General features: G+C 38.0%; 2 protein-coding genes across 2 annotated transcripts; one reads left to right on the forward strand and one right to left on the reverse strand.

Annotated features, from left to right (window-relative positions):
- The first annotated feature begins 2770 nt into the window (after positions 1-2770).
- LOC146487784 (CB1 cannabinoid receptor-interacting protein 1-like) lies at positions 2771-6079 on the forward strand. Its single transcript, XM_085126982.1, has 3 exons — positions 2771-2991; positions 4135-4836; positions 5439-6079. Exons 1-2 carry the CDS (start codon positions 2807-2809, stop codon positions 4442-4444), a joined length of 495 nt encoding a protein of 164 aa, XP_084983108.1. The 5' UTR covers positions 2771-2806; the 3' UTR covers positions 4445-4836; positions 5439-6079.
- Positions 6080-7210: 1131 nt separating this feature from the next.
- On the reverse strand, positions 7211-13366 carry LOC146487785 (uncharacterized). Its single transcript, XM_085126967.1, has 2 exons — positions 13233-13366; positions 7211-11886 (listed from the first exon to the last, which is right to left on the reverse strand). The coding sequence occupies exons 1-2, from the start codon at positions 13327-13329 to the stop codon at positions 10511-10513; spliced, it is 1473 nt and encodes a 490-aa protein (XP_084983093.1). The 5' UTR covers positions 13330-13366; the 3' UTR covers positions 7211-10510.
- Positions 13367-13409: the final 43 nt, after the last annotated feature.

Here is a 13409-nt window from a genome sequence, read left to right on the forward strand (position 1 = left end):
CATTGATACAGGGGATTACACTGAGGCCTTTTCTTCTGTGAATTTTTATATCGATAGATTCCTGGATGATTTCAATATCCACTTTGTATATGGTCCGTTGTAGTCAATTATATTTCTAACAAAAGAGGTCAAAGAGTAAAAAATATTTCTTTTGTTTCGTTCTTATTGCTGTTTGTCTTTTGCTGCTCGTAACTTCTAATTTCGTTATGCCATGCAAATGGGGCTGTTAAAGGAGAAATTTAAAATTTTTGTTCCACCCTTCGTTGTAGGCTCAACACCTGCAGAAGTCCTTTGATGGCAAATGGCTGAATACTCTTTGTTTATCTGATTCCTACCTTATCAACGCTACAGATTGTATCTCGATATTTTTTCGTAAACTGAATATCATCACTATGGCCAGCAACCAATTTTTATGATGACTACTGCCTTGCACTCTGCTTGCAAGTAATTAGAGAACCTTAACGAACCATTATCAACTCGAGATCGGTTCACGGTTGGCGCCATGGTAACAAAAACCGCGACCCTGCAGAAGTAGACGTTCTTGAAAACAAAACTTTTAAAAGTAACTTGCTTCTTAACATTTTACTGAACAAGCGTTTGTTACGAGAGATTTCACGTTTCACTTTAGTTTTCGAAATTATATTTAAGTACCGGTTTTTAAGCGAAATCCGTTAAATTTAACTGCTGATGCAATACGTTTGGCAAGCGTGTTTCAATAGCTTTGCATTTGGAATATTACTGAACTGTGCTCGTTTAAGATTCATGCTATATTTCTCGATATCTAGGTTTTGTTAAATTGATTCTGTAGTTACAGCAGACCTCCTGTATTTATCTATACACAATGGAACAGAGGCTCTCGTAGTTTTGTATATGTTCTTAGCTATACTGGCCTTTTTGCGCTTTTTGAATAGAATTTCTTTGCGTATCCGCTCACATAATAGAACAGACGTTCCATGTATTTTGTAACTGTGTTTCTAGCTGCTGTTCCTATTTTAGTTCTTTTGAATAGGACGAGTTTTTACAATGGAATAAGGTTCTTTCCATTAATACAGTGTATTAGCTTTCGTGACGATATAAACGTTCACCGCAGTTCAATTATTTCTTTCGTTGTAAAACTGTTTTGAATAGCTCCGCTTACCTAATTACAAAATGATATACCCTGCTTGTAATTGTTAAGTTGAATTTTGTGAGTTGTAATTAAACTGTGTGGATCCAGTTCTGTGTTGATCATTGCTGTCCTTCGAAGTCCAGTCGTAGCAGTTCCGAAAGTACCAGGGATTTGTAACGAGATTCCGTTCCCGCAGACTAAGTAGCCTGCATAACAGGCGCTTATTGAGCCGAGCGGGAAGAGAGAGACATTAAGCGCCAAGCGCGACTCGCGAGCGCGGAGCGCCAGACGAGGGGAGAAAAATATTTTTCTCTCCCCATTGTCTCGCGCTCCGTGCTCGCGAGTCGCGCTTCGCGCTTAATGTCTCTCTCTTCCCGCTCGGCCCAATAAGCTCCTCAGTGTTATGCAGGCCACAGACTAAGCGAGTTGCCGAGTTTGCAGAAGTTACAGTTTCCCTTCCCGACGCTTAGAGTGGAAAAACCTATCGTCACACGATTCTCAATCATCGGACAGCAATAAGGCTAGGTCTGTTGAATGACTTACAGGTCTGATAAATAACTAAAATAAAAGTCACTGTAAAGTACTTTGAAACTAACAGTTGTGATTATAAGTGTGTTTTGTTTTTTCACTGGTTTCTTATACTTCCTGTATGGACCTGTATGGGCTTTTGAAGTCAATCACTGTGATCTTGGAGGACCTCTGTAGTGACTTCTCGCCTTGTGTAATCTTCAAGGGTTATGGATTTTCTTCGCCGGTCATTTTCTGCTTGTTGCATTCTTCAAGACAATCCGACTGTGATCATCGTGTAACCGTACAACCATGACTTCTCGCCTTGTGTAATCTTCACTTAAAGGTTTGGAGTGTTGATTTTCTTCACTGGTCATTTTCTGCTCGTTCCTCTTCAAGACAATCATTTCAAATCATTAGAAACTAATCATTGCAATCTTCAGTGGTGTATATCTACGGTCAGTGCCCCCGGTATCGTGGACCTCGTGCAATCCTTACAAAGCTGTGGACTTTCCTCACCGGACCTTTTGTGTCTGATCGGCTTTTTTTCGCGACAATTATCAGGATCTTGGTGTTCTTTATACGGTAGCTTTTTGCTCTGTGTAATCCTCTCGCGGTTGAGCACTTTCTTCATTGGGTATTGTTCCTGCAGCAGTATCTGGAAACATTTGATAATTCTCCACCACCCATGCCATTTAACAAATCACTCTGGGAGACTTGGTTGGTCTTCGTTTCTACTTTTTTTTTTTTTACCTTTGGAAGCTCATAGAGGACGCCGTTACCAGATGCAGCCTGGCCTATCGTATTTGCTTTGGATCTCGAAAGGGACGTCTTCCATAGGGATCTTTGACGGCTGTTTCAGTGCCGAGCGAAATCTTCTGTCCCGGAAGCAGCAGATGACGGGGATGAGTGCACTCCAGATGGACGCTCAGAATTAGTCTAAATACCTCCATCGAACCATAAGGCAAGTACAATCGATGGAATGAGGCACATCGAGAATGCAAGGATACAAGGAGGTACTGTTGTGGCCACGACAGTCCAGCCAAGCATCGGTCTGAAGTTGAGGTAGATTTACACTGTAAGCCGTTCTCTCTGTAGCAAACGAACTTTCGATTGTGGCTAAAGGTCACGCGTGACACACCCTCAAACGTTTATTCAACATCGCGTGACTTGAGGATCCACCCATCCAATATGGCGTCTCCCAGGACAGACGAAAGAGCATTCAAGCTGGACATTAACATTACCAGGTTGCAAGATTCTTCTCCAGTATTCTTTAAAATTGACGGTGAGAGATTCAAGGAGACTCAGACATTGAAACTTCAGGTAGATACTACCTACAGAATGTCGTTTGAGTTTCGACCTTCGATGGAAGTTAGGTGAGCAGTTGGCTGAAAACAGTTGAAAAGCTACTCTCAAAAAATTGTTATGTAAAACCAAAATAACTCCACCATCTTATTTATGTTTTCGCTCCCAACTCTTTTATTATTGGTGGGTATTTAAAACAAGCTTAAAGCAGTACAAGGCTGTGTTGTGAATACTATTTTAAAATAATTTTGCGGAAGATCCTCTTCCTCGCAAACTGCCGCCTCAGAAAACTAGTAATTTAGAAAGGGGACGCATAAATATTCTCATTAATTTATCCCTGGGTGAAAAAATGTAATTAAGGTTTATTTTAGCTCACTTTGGTAAGAGTGATTTGACATCCCACGTTCTTTAACCGATATCCATTCCTAGTTTTTGATTCTTGATTTAATTCAGTTGTTTTTGAAAAAATTATGGAAAAATTGAAAATATTTCAGAACGTTTTGTTGTTCCAGGAAATATCCACACCCCCATATTTGAGGTTTTGTTAGATTGGACTCCCCCCTACCCCTCTGTAAATTTCAATTTAGCTCCAAAAAAAGTTAGCTTCAAAAACCTTAGCTTTTTTGAGAGGCTGACCTGCTCCATAGACTTTCCAATGAGTGTCTATGGGGGGTGGGGGATGGATATTCTCTGGCCGTGCACACTGTATAACATACATTAACAGCTATACAAAGTGGTTTGAGAGTCATCTGCTTAGAACAGTGAGGAACAATAAATAAATACAGTCAAATCCCTTTATAGCGGACACCTTCGGGACCGTGAGTTAATGTCCTTAATAGAGAGAGTCCATAATGGCGGGAATTTATGTCAGTTAAATGTCTGTAATTTATTTTTGCCGGGATTTAGCTGCTGTCCATATTGTCAGTTGTCTGTAATAGCGAGGTGTCCGCAAGGTGAGAGTTGACTGAAGAGGGGGCATGATCCTGAAAGTGGAAGTGTGCAGCTTTCCGTGGTCTTGCCCCCCTCCCCCCCCCCTCTATAAAAGAAGAACATGCAACCATGAAACTTGTCCAGTTATACGGAGGCCTAGGTAATAACAAACAGATTATGATTGCAGATATTGATTGCGGCTGTTTGCGAATGCTACATGTACTTTGTCAAAAATTCAACATTTTGGAATATGTTACTAATATGTAAAGTATGTTTTATTGCAGTGAAATTTCTATGGCGGGAGGAAATCTTGAACATGAACTGAAAAGAAGTGATGAAAGGTCATCGCATTATGAGTGTTCATGGTCTACAAATGGAATGAGCGAGTCAAAAAAGAAAGATCGGCTTTACTTGGTGATATCTGTCAAGTTTAAGGATGGTAAACAACTCAATGCCACAACACAATGCAAGATGTATTCATTGAAAGACAAGAATCACGTTATGTGGGGAACTTGCTTGAAGAGCTTGCAGCTTGATTGCAAGGTTAAAGATGGGCAAAGTACTGTTGATGTTCAGCAAATTTTATTCAAGTAGATTAAGTACAGCTTCTGCGTATGAGTTCATGAGACTGTCTGAAATGACACTACTGTTCTGTTGCATTGGTGGACAATAGGCCATTTCCAAGTTGCTTTGAACCTCATTATGATTTAGCAAGGCTTCATGCAAAGCTTTTCATATTTTGTTTGCATATGAATGAAAACTACTATAAATTTTCATAATAAAACTATGCATGAAGTCTAGTTTTGATGATGAGGTTTGATCAAAGCAACTCAGAAATGGCCCATTAATGCTCATGATGGAGATGTTGCTGTCACATTTCAAGAGGTCCAAAATACTGTTTCCAGGATAGCTATTAATCCTTGAATTGCCTGGTTTTTTTTTTAAATCTAAAATGGCATTTTTCTTTGCCTTGAGGCATGTCAAAAGTAACTAGAAATATGGACTCGCAAAACCTCGCGAAGCTGGGGCTGGGTGGAAAACCCTCTTTACTCGTACTGTAGCATCAAATGAGGAGATTAAAAGGGGCATAGGAATTTTTTTATGAGCATGGTCTTTTCGTAGTTCCACAGGCTAGTTTGCGGTTGAAAATCTATTTCTGACGCGACGTAATGTACAATGGGCGTGCAGCGCTGTCGTGTTCGATGAATTTATTTCCCACGGAAAATTATTTTACCGCGGCCACAAACGTGTAACTTCTTCAATGCAATCTTTCACAAAAAAGATTTCTAAAAGAAAGGGAGAATATTCTGGAGAGATAGTTCTGTATCCAGTGAATATTGATGAACATTGCAGTTGTAATTTGATCATGCACGCATATTTTTTCCGACGTATGCAAATTTTTTCAGACGACGCCAGACAGTCTGACGTCATTCATACTTTGTTTGCGCACTGTTGCCAGGCAACAGCATGGACACCTTCACGGAAATATATAAACATATATATAAATATATGTTCGGCTCGAATTCGCATGGCTTAGCTCCCGAGCGCGGCCTTCGGCCCGACAAATTTATTAACCTCGCTTCGCGAGGAAATAATTACATGTTTGTTTTGGTTTTGCTTTACTGAGCTAGCTCTGAACTAGCTCTTCAAACCAAAACCAATAATTATTGTGACTTACTGGCATGCGTTTTCCTGTGCTTGCCACTGGTTACATGGCTTTGCCTCATGCTCTGCTTTGTTTATTATTTGTACTGTTTACATCTGATGTTATTTTAATTTAGGTAATATTGAAAATTGCATTGGTTTTGGTTTTACAACACTCAGTTTAAAATTTCAAACATTGTCTTCCTAGATGAAATGATTTAATTTTCCACATTTTTAACTCTTCTTTTATGCTGTTAAAGTTGTGCAACAACGTCACAGTATCAGTGATTCCAATTCAAGATATTATATAGTTCAAAATGCAAACCATTTAATTTTTCAAGGTTTGCCAGAAATTTACAAATGAATTTTGAAAGAAAGTCACCAGATTTTTATATATTGTTGTTACTAATGGTTTCAAATTTTTATCCAAAATATGTTTACATTTACATATGCATGGCACAAATTACATTTTAATGTACTTAAATTTTCTATGCGTGCCAGAAAGTTTAAGTTGTGTCAATATAACAGTGTATTTTAACTTATAGTTTTATACTGAGATTAAAATAAAATGTCTTCATACACACATTTAAGGGGAAGTGTCATGGGGTGTTTGACCTCTTTTGTTAAAAATACAAATTAATTTTTGAAGAGGAAAGAAATCAAGTCAACTTGAAAGGAACAACTTGTGATCTGTTCTTTGTATTTTGGAAACAAAACTGCAAGAACTTGAATAACGTTGACCCAACATTAATATTTTCAAGTTTCAATCCATTCCAACCTTCTCTGTCTCTGCAGGACCAGAGGCACTAATCGACAGTTTAATTTGACTGGGGTTATAATAATATGATTTATAACAAAACTAGACAATTTTTTTTCCTCTTGCCAGACAAATATTTTAAGGTTTTGAAATGACATCAAATTTGTGTGATACTTCCCCTTTAAGCTTCTGCAACAGTCGCTCTTGAAGTACTCTCACTGACGTTGTAGGAAAATCATTGAAAATACCAATTGCTTTCTTTAGCTTTTATTTGTTTTGTCCATATTTGCAAGTATCTGACCAATACATTTAGCAGCATGCAGATGAGGGCAGTGTGAATTTTTGCGGGTGGGTTAAGACAAGCAAGAGGAAGTATTCCCCTTTTACACCCTTAGTCATATTATACATACTAGCGGGGCATGGTGAGATCAGGCAAACATCAAGTAAAATGACTCTCAGAGGTAAGGGATTGGAGAAGCCTATTTTTTGTGGGGTGGGGAAAGGGAAACAGAGCTTCCTGTCACCTTACAGGTGCTGCACCTCTCTACTATTTTGAATCTCTGTGCACACAAAAAAATTCTGCTTCTCATTGCAGTATTTTTTATTTTTATTTATCATGGTAATTGAACTGAGTGGAGTGCAATTTGGTCTGAAATCATACGGGTGATTTCAAAATCAAACGAGCGCGATCATAGCGCGAGTTTGATTTGAAATCACAAGTATGATTTCGGACCAAAATTGCACGACACGAAATTCAATTACCACTTAATTACATCCATTTTGAAATCACAGAGTATCATTGTCAATATTAATATTCTATTTGTGTTACTTCATTTCCATTTTGATGGGCTAAAGAAAGAATGCAATTTAGAGCAAAACATGGTGCAATTTGGGAATAAATTGCACCATTTTGGTCCAATCAGATTCCAAGGATCACCAGTGATTTCAAAATGGATGTAATTAAGCCCACAAATTTTGTTCAAGCCCACAGCTCCATGATTGTTATTTTGCTAAAACTGTTTTGATATGATTGGGTTGTCACTGCAACAAATTCAGCTGTTATTCATGAATTTTTATTTTTTATTTACCTGACCTTCTAAAAGTTTTATATCCAACTTTACTAGAGTACTGTAAGTGTAAGGTTTTTCTTACAATAATATCATGTACAGTAGACATTTTTGTCATGCACTATTTTAGACTTATGAAATACTTTTTACCCTTGCTACTGTACAAAATGAAACCATAATAATTAAGAGTGGGTTTCCATTGAGTGTCCAAAGTAACTCATGTTTGATTTACTTAATAATTATTGTGTTCTGTGATTGGTTGGAATGGGAACCCAAACCCAAACCAATCCTGTCTTGGTTGCATGCATTTTCTTGTGCTTGATGCTGGTTTCATGTATTATTTTGCTTCAGATTTTGATTCTAATTCTAGTTCATCATGCTGTATGCATCCGTTGTGATTGGCAAAGTAATTAATTTGGTTTTGGTTTTACAAGTACACGCAATCGAAAACCGCTCTATTACTAAAATGTTTGGAACATAAAGGATACAAAAATATACAGATGAGTATACAAAATCTAATAGTTACAAAGGAACAAAAAAAAGGAAAATGGCAAACTTGCCCACTTTAAGCATAACCTACAAATTTTTTTGTTCAATGTTGATGTTTTGGACCTTGTATCTCTTAGGGTACATTGGTCGATATATCGATTGAGGTACCCTAAGAGATACATGACCCACAATTTTTACCAGAGGGCTTACCAGTAATTGCAATTATCGCTAAAAAAGTTATTATGTTGCCATAGAAACTGAGTACCAATGTGTGATGTCCAAAAAATTGAATCTGACTGTGAAACTACTGGTATGTCTTTGCAGAGAGCATGACCAAAAATGAACACTCACATGGCTTAGTAAGATAGGGGTGTTTTTCAGTGGTCCTTTGTTCTCCATACAAATTATAATTTTGTGCCAGTTGTAAACTGATGTGATCACAGCAAAATTACAAAGATTTGCATGGAGAAATAGGACTTGAAATGCCCATATAATTATCAGCCATAAATTGGTACAAGGAGCTAATTTTTGGCAAGTGGGCATTTTTCCAATGCTCTTCTCAAATAATATCATATCCATAATTCACATACACCATTTATGTGATGTCACACTTTTCTGCTAAGTACATGTCCAATGTTGTATTTATTTAGTGGTTAATTCCTTAGCAATGTAAAGGGTACAAGAACTAATGCCACAAAACGGATCAAAGAATCAACTGAGCGGTATAGGTCTTAAATATACTGAAATGTTGTCATACTTGTCTGAAATGTTGGCCATGTCTTTGCCTGTGACAACATGGACAGACAGATGGCCCTTCACACAGGTCTGTGTGACCCACAGGCAAAAATGATTTGGAAGGCATACAAAAACTGCTGACGTTTGGAGCAATATAAACTCAGTTTTCGGTAAAAATGTCTCCTATACTATAGCTGTGTTCCTTTCCCCCACAAGCCATTCCATCATTTTTTACCCGGGGTTCAGAGAACAGAGACAGCTGACATTTCACACTGTGTGACCCAGCGACAAAAATATAAGCTGACCTGTTTTACACACAAAAACTGGCCACGTTTGGAGCATTATAAACTTGAGGTATTATCTATTCAAGTTTGGAGCATTCAGTTAAAGTGGCTCTTACATATAGCTGCATTGCTGTCCCCCTCAAGCAGTTTAACTGCCAATAATCCAATCTATTATCTATTTATGAAATGCTTCTCTACCTAGAGTACCTTGGTACATTAAAGGTGCTACAACCTTGCTGTAATATTTTCTATTTGAAAACTTATCTTACCTTATGTAATGTGTGCTCTATAAATTAAACTAAATTAAATTATTATTATTATTATTTAATAATTGCACCTGCTTATTAATATTTTTGCTAAAATCCATTTATAATAATTTTACGTAGAAGAAGAGATTTGTGAAACAATTCAACTATAAAAAATTGCGATAATGTTGAAAACTTTAAAAAATTTAAAACCATCTTGGCTTAAAAGTTTAAAAAGCGACAACATTTCAACGTTTGCTCAACATCATTATCAAGTCAGTGATGAGCCAATTGAAAATGAATATAAATGTAAAATAATTACTTAGAGACAAATAAAAGCAAAAAGATGTGATCTTAATGAAGTATTCGCGCGCAGCCGGAGTCATGTTCGACTGCCTGATCTTTGAGATGTTGTTCATTAAGAAATTGAATCCTGAGTTAAATACTCAGAAAGACTCTATTCGTGCCAAACTCTTTACATGACTCCGGCTGCGTGGGAATACTTCATTAAGATCACATCTTTTTGCTTTTATTTGTCTCTAAGTAATTATTTTACATTTATATTCATTTTCATTTCGCTCATCACTGACTTGATAATGACGTTGAGCAAACGTCGAAACGTCGTCGCTTTTTAAACTTTTAAACCAAGATGGTTTTAAATTTTTTAAAGTTTTCAACATTATTGCAATTTTTTATAGTTAAATTATAATAATTTTGTACATATAAATACTATAGTCTGTCATAGTCTATCTATTAGTAGTCTATCATACATGCTATCTGTATATTGACAGACTAATCTTCACCCTTTAACCCCTAACATCAAAGAACAAATTCTCCTATCTTGTCCCCATACTTTTTTTCTATAAAAGTACCGTTGAGAAGTTATTAAAATATCAAGAAAATTCATCTTGGGTGATCATATCCTTAATTCTCATGACCTCAAGGGTTGAATAAGCATTGATATTACAAGGAGAAATTTGATCATCGTTTGGGCATGCTGCTATTTAAATTCACTTGGAGAAGATCTTCATTATAAAATTGGGCCTTCGATAATGTAAAACAAATACTGGTGGGTTAGCTTCTTCAAAACTTGATAAAACCCTGCACCAAGTTAGTTTGGAACACTTTGTATTTCTAATGCTTCCACCAGCATTTTTGTTACCCCTAACTATGTTTAACCACTGGGGATGTTGTTAAGAGTCGGCTACAAGTGATTGGCAAATTTCACTATCTGAAAAAGATCTTATCACCAGCTGAAATTTCAACGGTGAGAACAAAAATATTTGAGGCTCATTTTAAAGGTGCACAGTCCACCAGAGCCAGCTGTATTTATTAAGGTTTTTCTTAGCTACACTGTGCATCCCTGAATCACTAGGCAAGGTGTTAATGCACACAGTATGTGTATGTACAGTAAACTTGGTTATCGTGGTGAGTTGAGCTCACAGGTTGCTGTTGGCTAGGTCTTCCAACGGAGCATGCTCTTCAGGTTGTGGCACCTGCATCATTTCAACCTTGACAGGTTTGTACTTCACTATTGGACGCAGGCTTCGCCTCAGCCTAAAAATGCGACACTCCTTACTGTAGCAGGCAAATATAGTTCCCAGCAATCCCAGTGCGAGGACGAAGATGGCAATCAGAACTCTGTATCCAAAGGGAATATTTATGGTGTCTCCAGGAATCTCAGTTACCATTGTTGGAATTGTCATTTTCAATTGCTTATACATCCATATATCGTTCAAAATGCCGTCAAACTGTTTTACATCGTGCCCTGCTCCGCCAAACAGCCACATAGTTTCTTCAAAGAAAAAGGACACAGCACCCTCTCTGGGACCAGGTATATTACGCATATCTGGCTGTCCTTTTTCGCCAAAAACTGGCACGCCTTCACTTTTACTTAAACCTCCAATCCAGACCCATTGATCACTTGAAGTGTTGAACATCCAGAAATCTGACAGGAGACCAGACTGAGCATAAGCACCACGAGAAAAGTTGTCAAATCCTGAACCACCAAACATCCACAAATCACCTTCTTTGCCTACCCATGTGGCAGCACCTTGCCGGCAACCAGGGTAGCTATTCCCTGAAGCAACTCCCATTGTTCCGTACTTCCCAGCACACTTTTCAGGCCCAGTGATTCCACTCAGCTTCCTCCACTCAAAAGTTTCAGGTGAAAAAATCCAGAAGTCTGATGTAAGACCAGCATGTGTTGAACCACCGAACATGTACAGATGACCGGATGGATGAATCCAGGTAGATGCTTTGGAACACTTGTCAGGAACAACACTCCTGCTATTGTTAGGTTTGATTTCAATCCACTGCATTTCTTTAAATGCAAACTGCCAAAAATCACCAAGTTTCTGGTCTGATGTTGCGTGACCACCAAACATCCATAGTATTCCTTTCTCAGTGTCACACCAGTATGTAGCGTCACTTCTTGGCTCTGGGGATGCTGTCAGGTTGTGCAGGGCAATCCAGTGTTTTCCTTCCATGTCAAAAATAAATGATCCCGAGAGTCCAAACACCACAGCCTTGTTACCATGGCTACATGATGCACAGCCAAAGCAGGGAGGTGGTTTTTGCTCATTACTAGTGTTGTTGAAATGGTGAAAATTCCAGTGCCTTTTCTTGACATCAAATGACCAAAGCTCATCTAATGGTTTCCTTGCTCCAGCTCCCTGGCCACCAAAGATCCACACCGTTCCATTTGAATCCTGCCAGCTGGATGCTCCATTTCTGGATCCTGGGTATTCTTTGCTAGTATTCAGAACAGTTCTTTGGTTTCTGTACTTACTTCCTCCCGCCCACGTCCAAACTCCTAAAAACAAAATAATGGTGAAATTAACACAAAACAAAAACATACACAGAAAGTATGCAAAATTACCCCATTATTATTAAGAGTTCAAATTTTGTGACAGGTTGTTGATGTCTTGTAAGTCACAGTACAAAGGAGTGCATCTGTATAAAATTATTTAAATGTAGGTGGGCTTATTAACCGCCAGGAAATTGACGTGTTGGGCTGTCTGGGTACGGATTTTGACATTATGCTATACCCCACTGTATGAAATTCGACATACATGTGCGAATTTTGTGCTTGCGGGCTGTCGCTGTTACTTAATACCGTCTTTTGTTGTGCAACACAATGCCACATAAAGCAAAGGTATGGCAACGAATAACAATGGTAGCACATACGTGTATGTGCTCTTATTCATACGCGTATGACAACATACGTATACGCATATTACTTGCGTATGGTACATGTATGCGAAGTTCTCTTATCTTTGGGCTGCATTGTACTGTAGTAAGCATAGACACAGGTACTCTAGGGTGGAATTTGACATTAATTACATGTAGTTGTCTGGGCTTCAGGAATTTCACTCTGGCATCCCTGAAAAATATGTCCTTTTACTTAGTTTTGAAACATATTGTTTAAATTGTGGACACATTAAAGCATTAAATACATCATTTTGAAGACATTTGTGTGTGAACTTATGGCAAAAACTGAGACTTTTGAAAATATTCTGGAAGTGAGAATGCATTTCCAAGTGAAAACACATACCAGACTGCTGTTAGACTATCAGGTGAAAATAATACAGAAACATGTATACATACATATTTAATAATCCTGTAGAAGTCGGAAGACTATACAGGATATTACGAATACTAGAAGGCGGTCACTGTATAGGAAAGGAAACAGAAAAATATGTGTCTAATTTAATAGCTGGCAAACTAAGTAAATAAATAAACATATAAGGATTACACCACTGCACAATATTGTCTTATGGTTGGTACAGTGTTCTTTGGAAAACAGCAGTTGACTCAGCATTAATGGCAGACATACATAAGTACCTAGTACTGTAGGTACATGTATAGACAAAAATATTTTGCTACGTGTACTTTTTCGGCCGGGTTAAAATACTGCAAGCAAAGACATAGACTTTTGACAATGCATTGATTATCAACACAGCACTCCACTTTGAAACCCTGAAAAAGGAAATGCAGTCACTTAGCCCACGCCTAGGGAACGAGAAATAGACAATTATTCTGACAAGGACTGAGGTGGCCACGCAGTGATTACGGAACTACCCTTCTTCCTTTGAAATTCCAAGGTTTGGATGAAGTAGCTACTAGTTTTGAGTTGGTTTAGAGTGAACTAAACCTTACCTTCCGTTCTTTCGCCATGTTTGCTTAGAAAGAAGCTGTGAGTAGTATGGAAATAAAGAATTGCGTGCAACGCAACTTGAAGTGTAAACACCAACATGGACGCCTGCAAATTGTTCCGCTTCACTCGCTCCTGAAATAATGTTGTTGCAGTCTCAGGAAATTTCGCTAAAATGTAGT

This window comes from Pavona decussata, unplaced genomic scaffold (genome assembly GCF_977016875.1).
Source record: "Pavona decussata unplaced genomic scaffold, jaPavDecu1.1 SCAFFOLD_13, whole genome shotgun sequence".
Taxonomy (NCBI): Eukaryota; Metazoa; Cnidaria; class Anthozoa; order Scleractinia; family Agariciidae; genus Pavona; species Pavona decussata.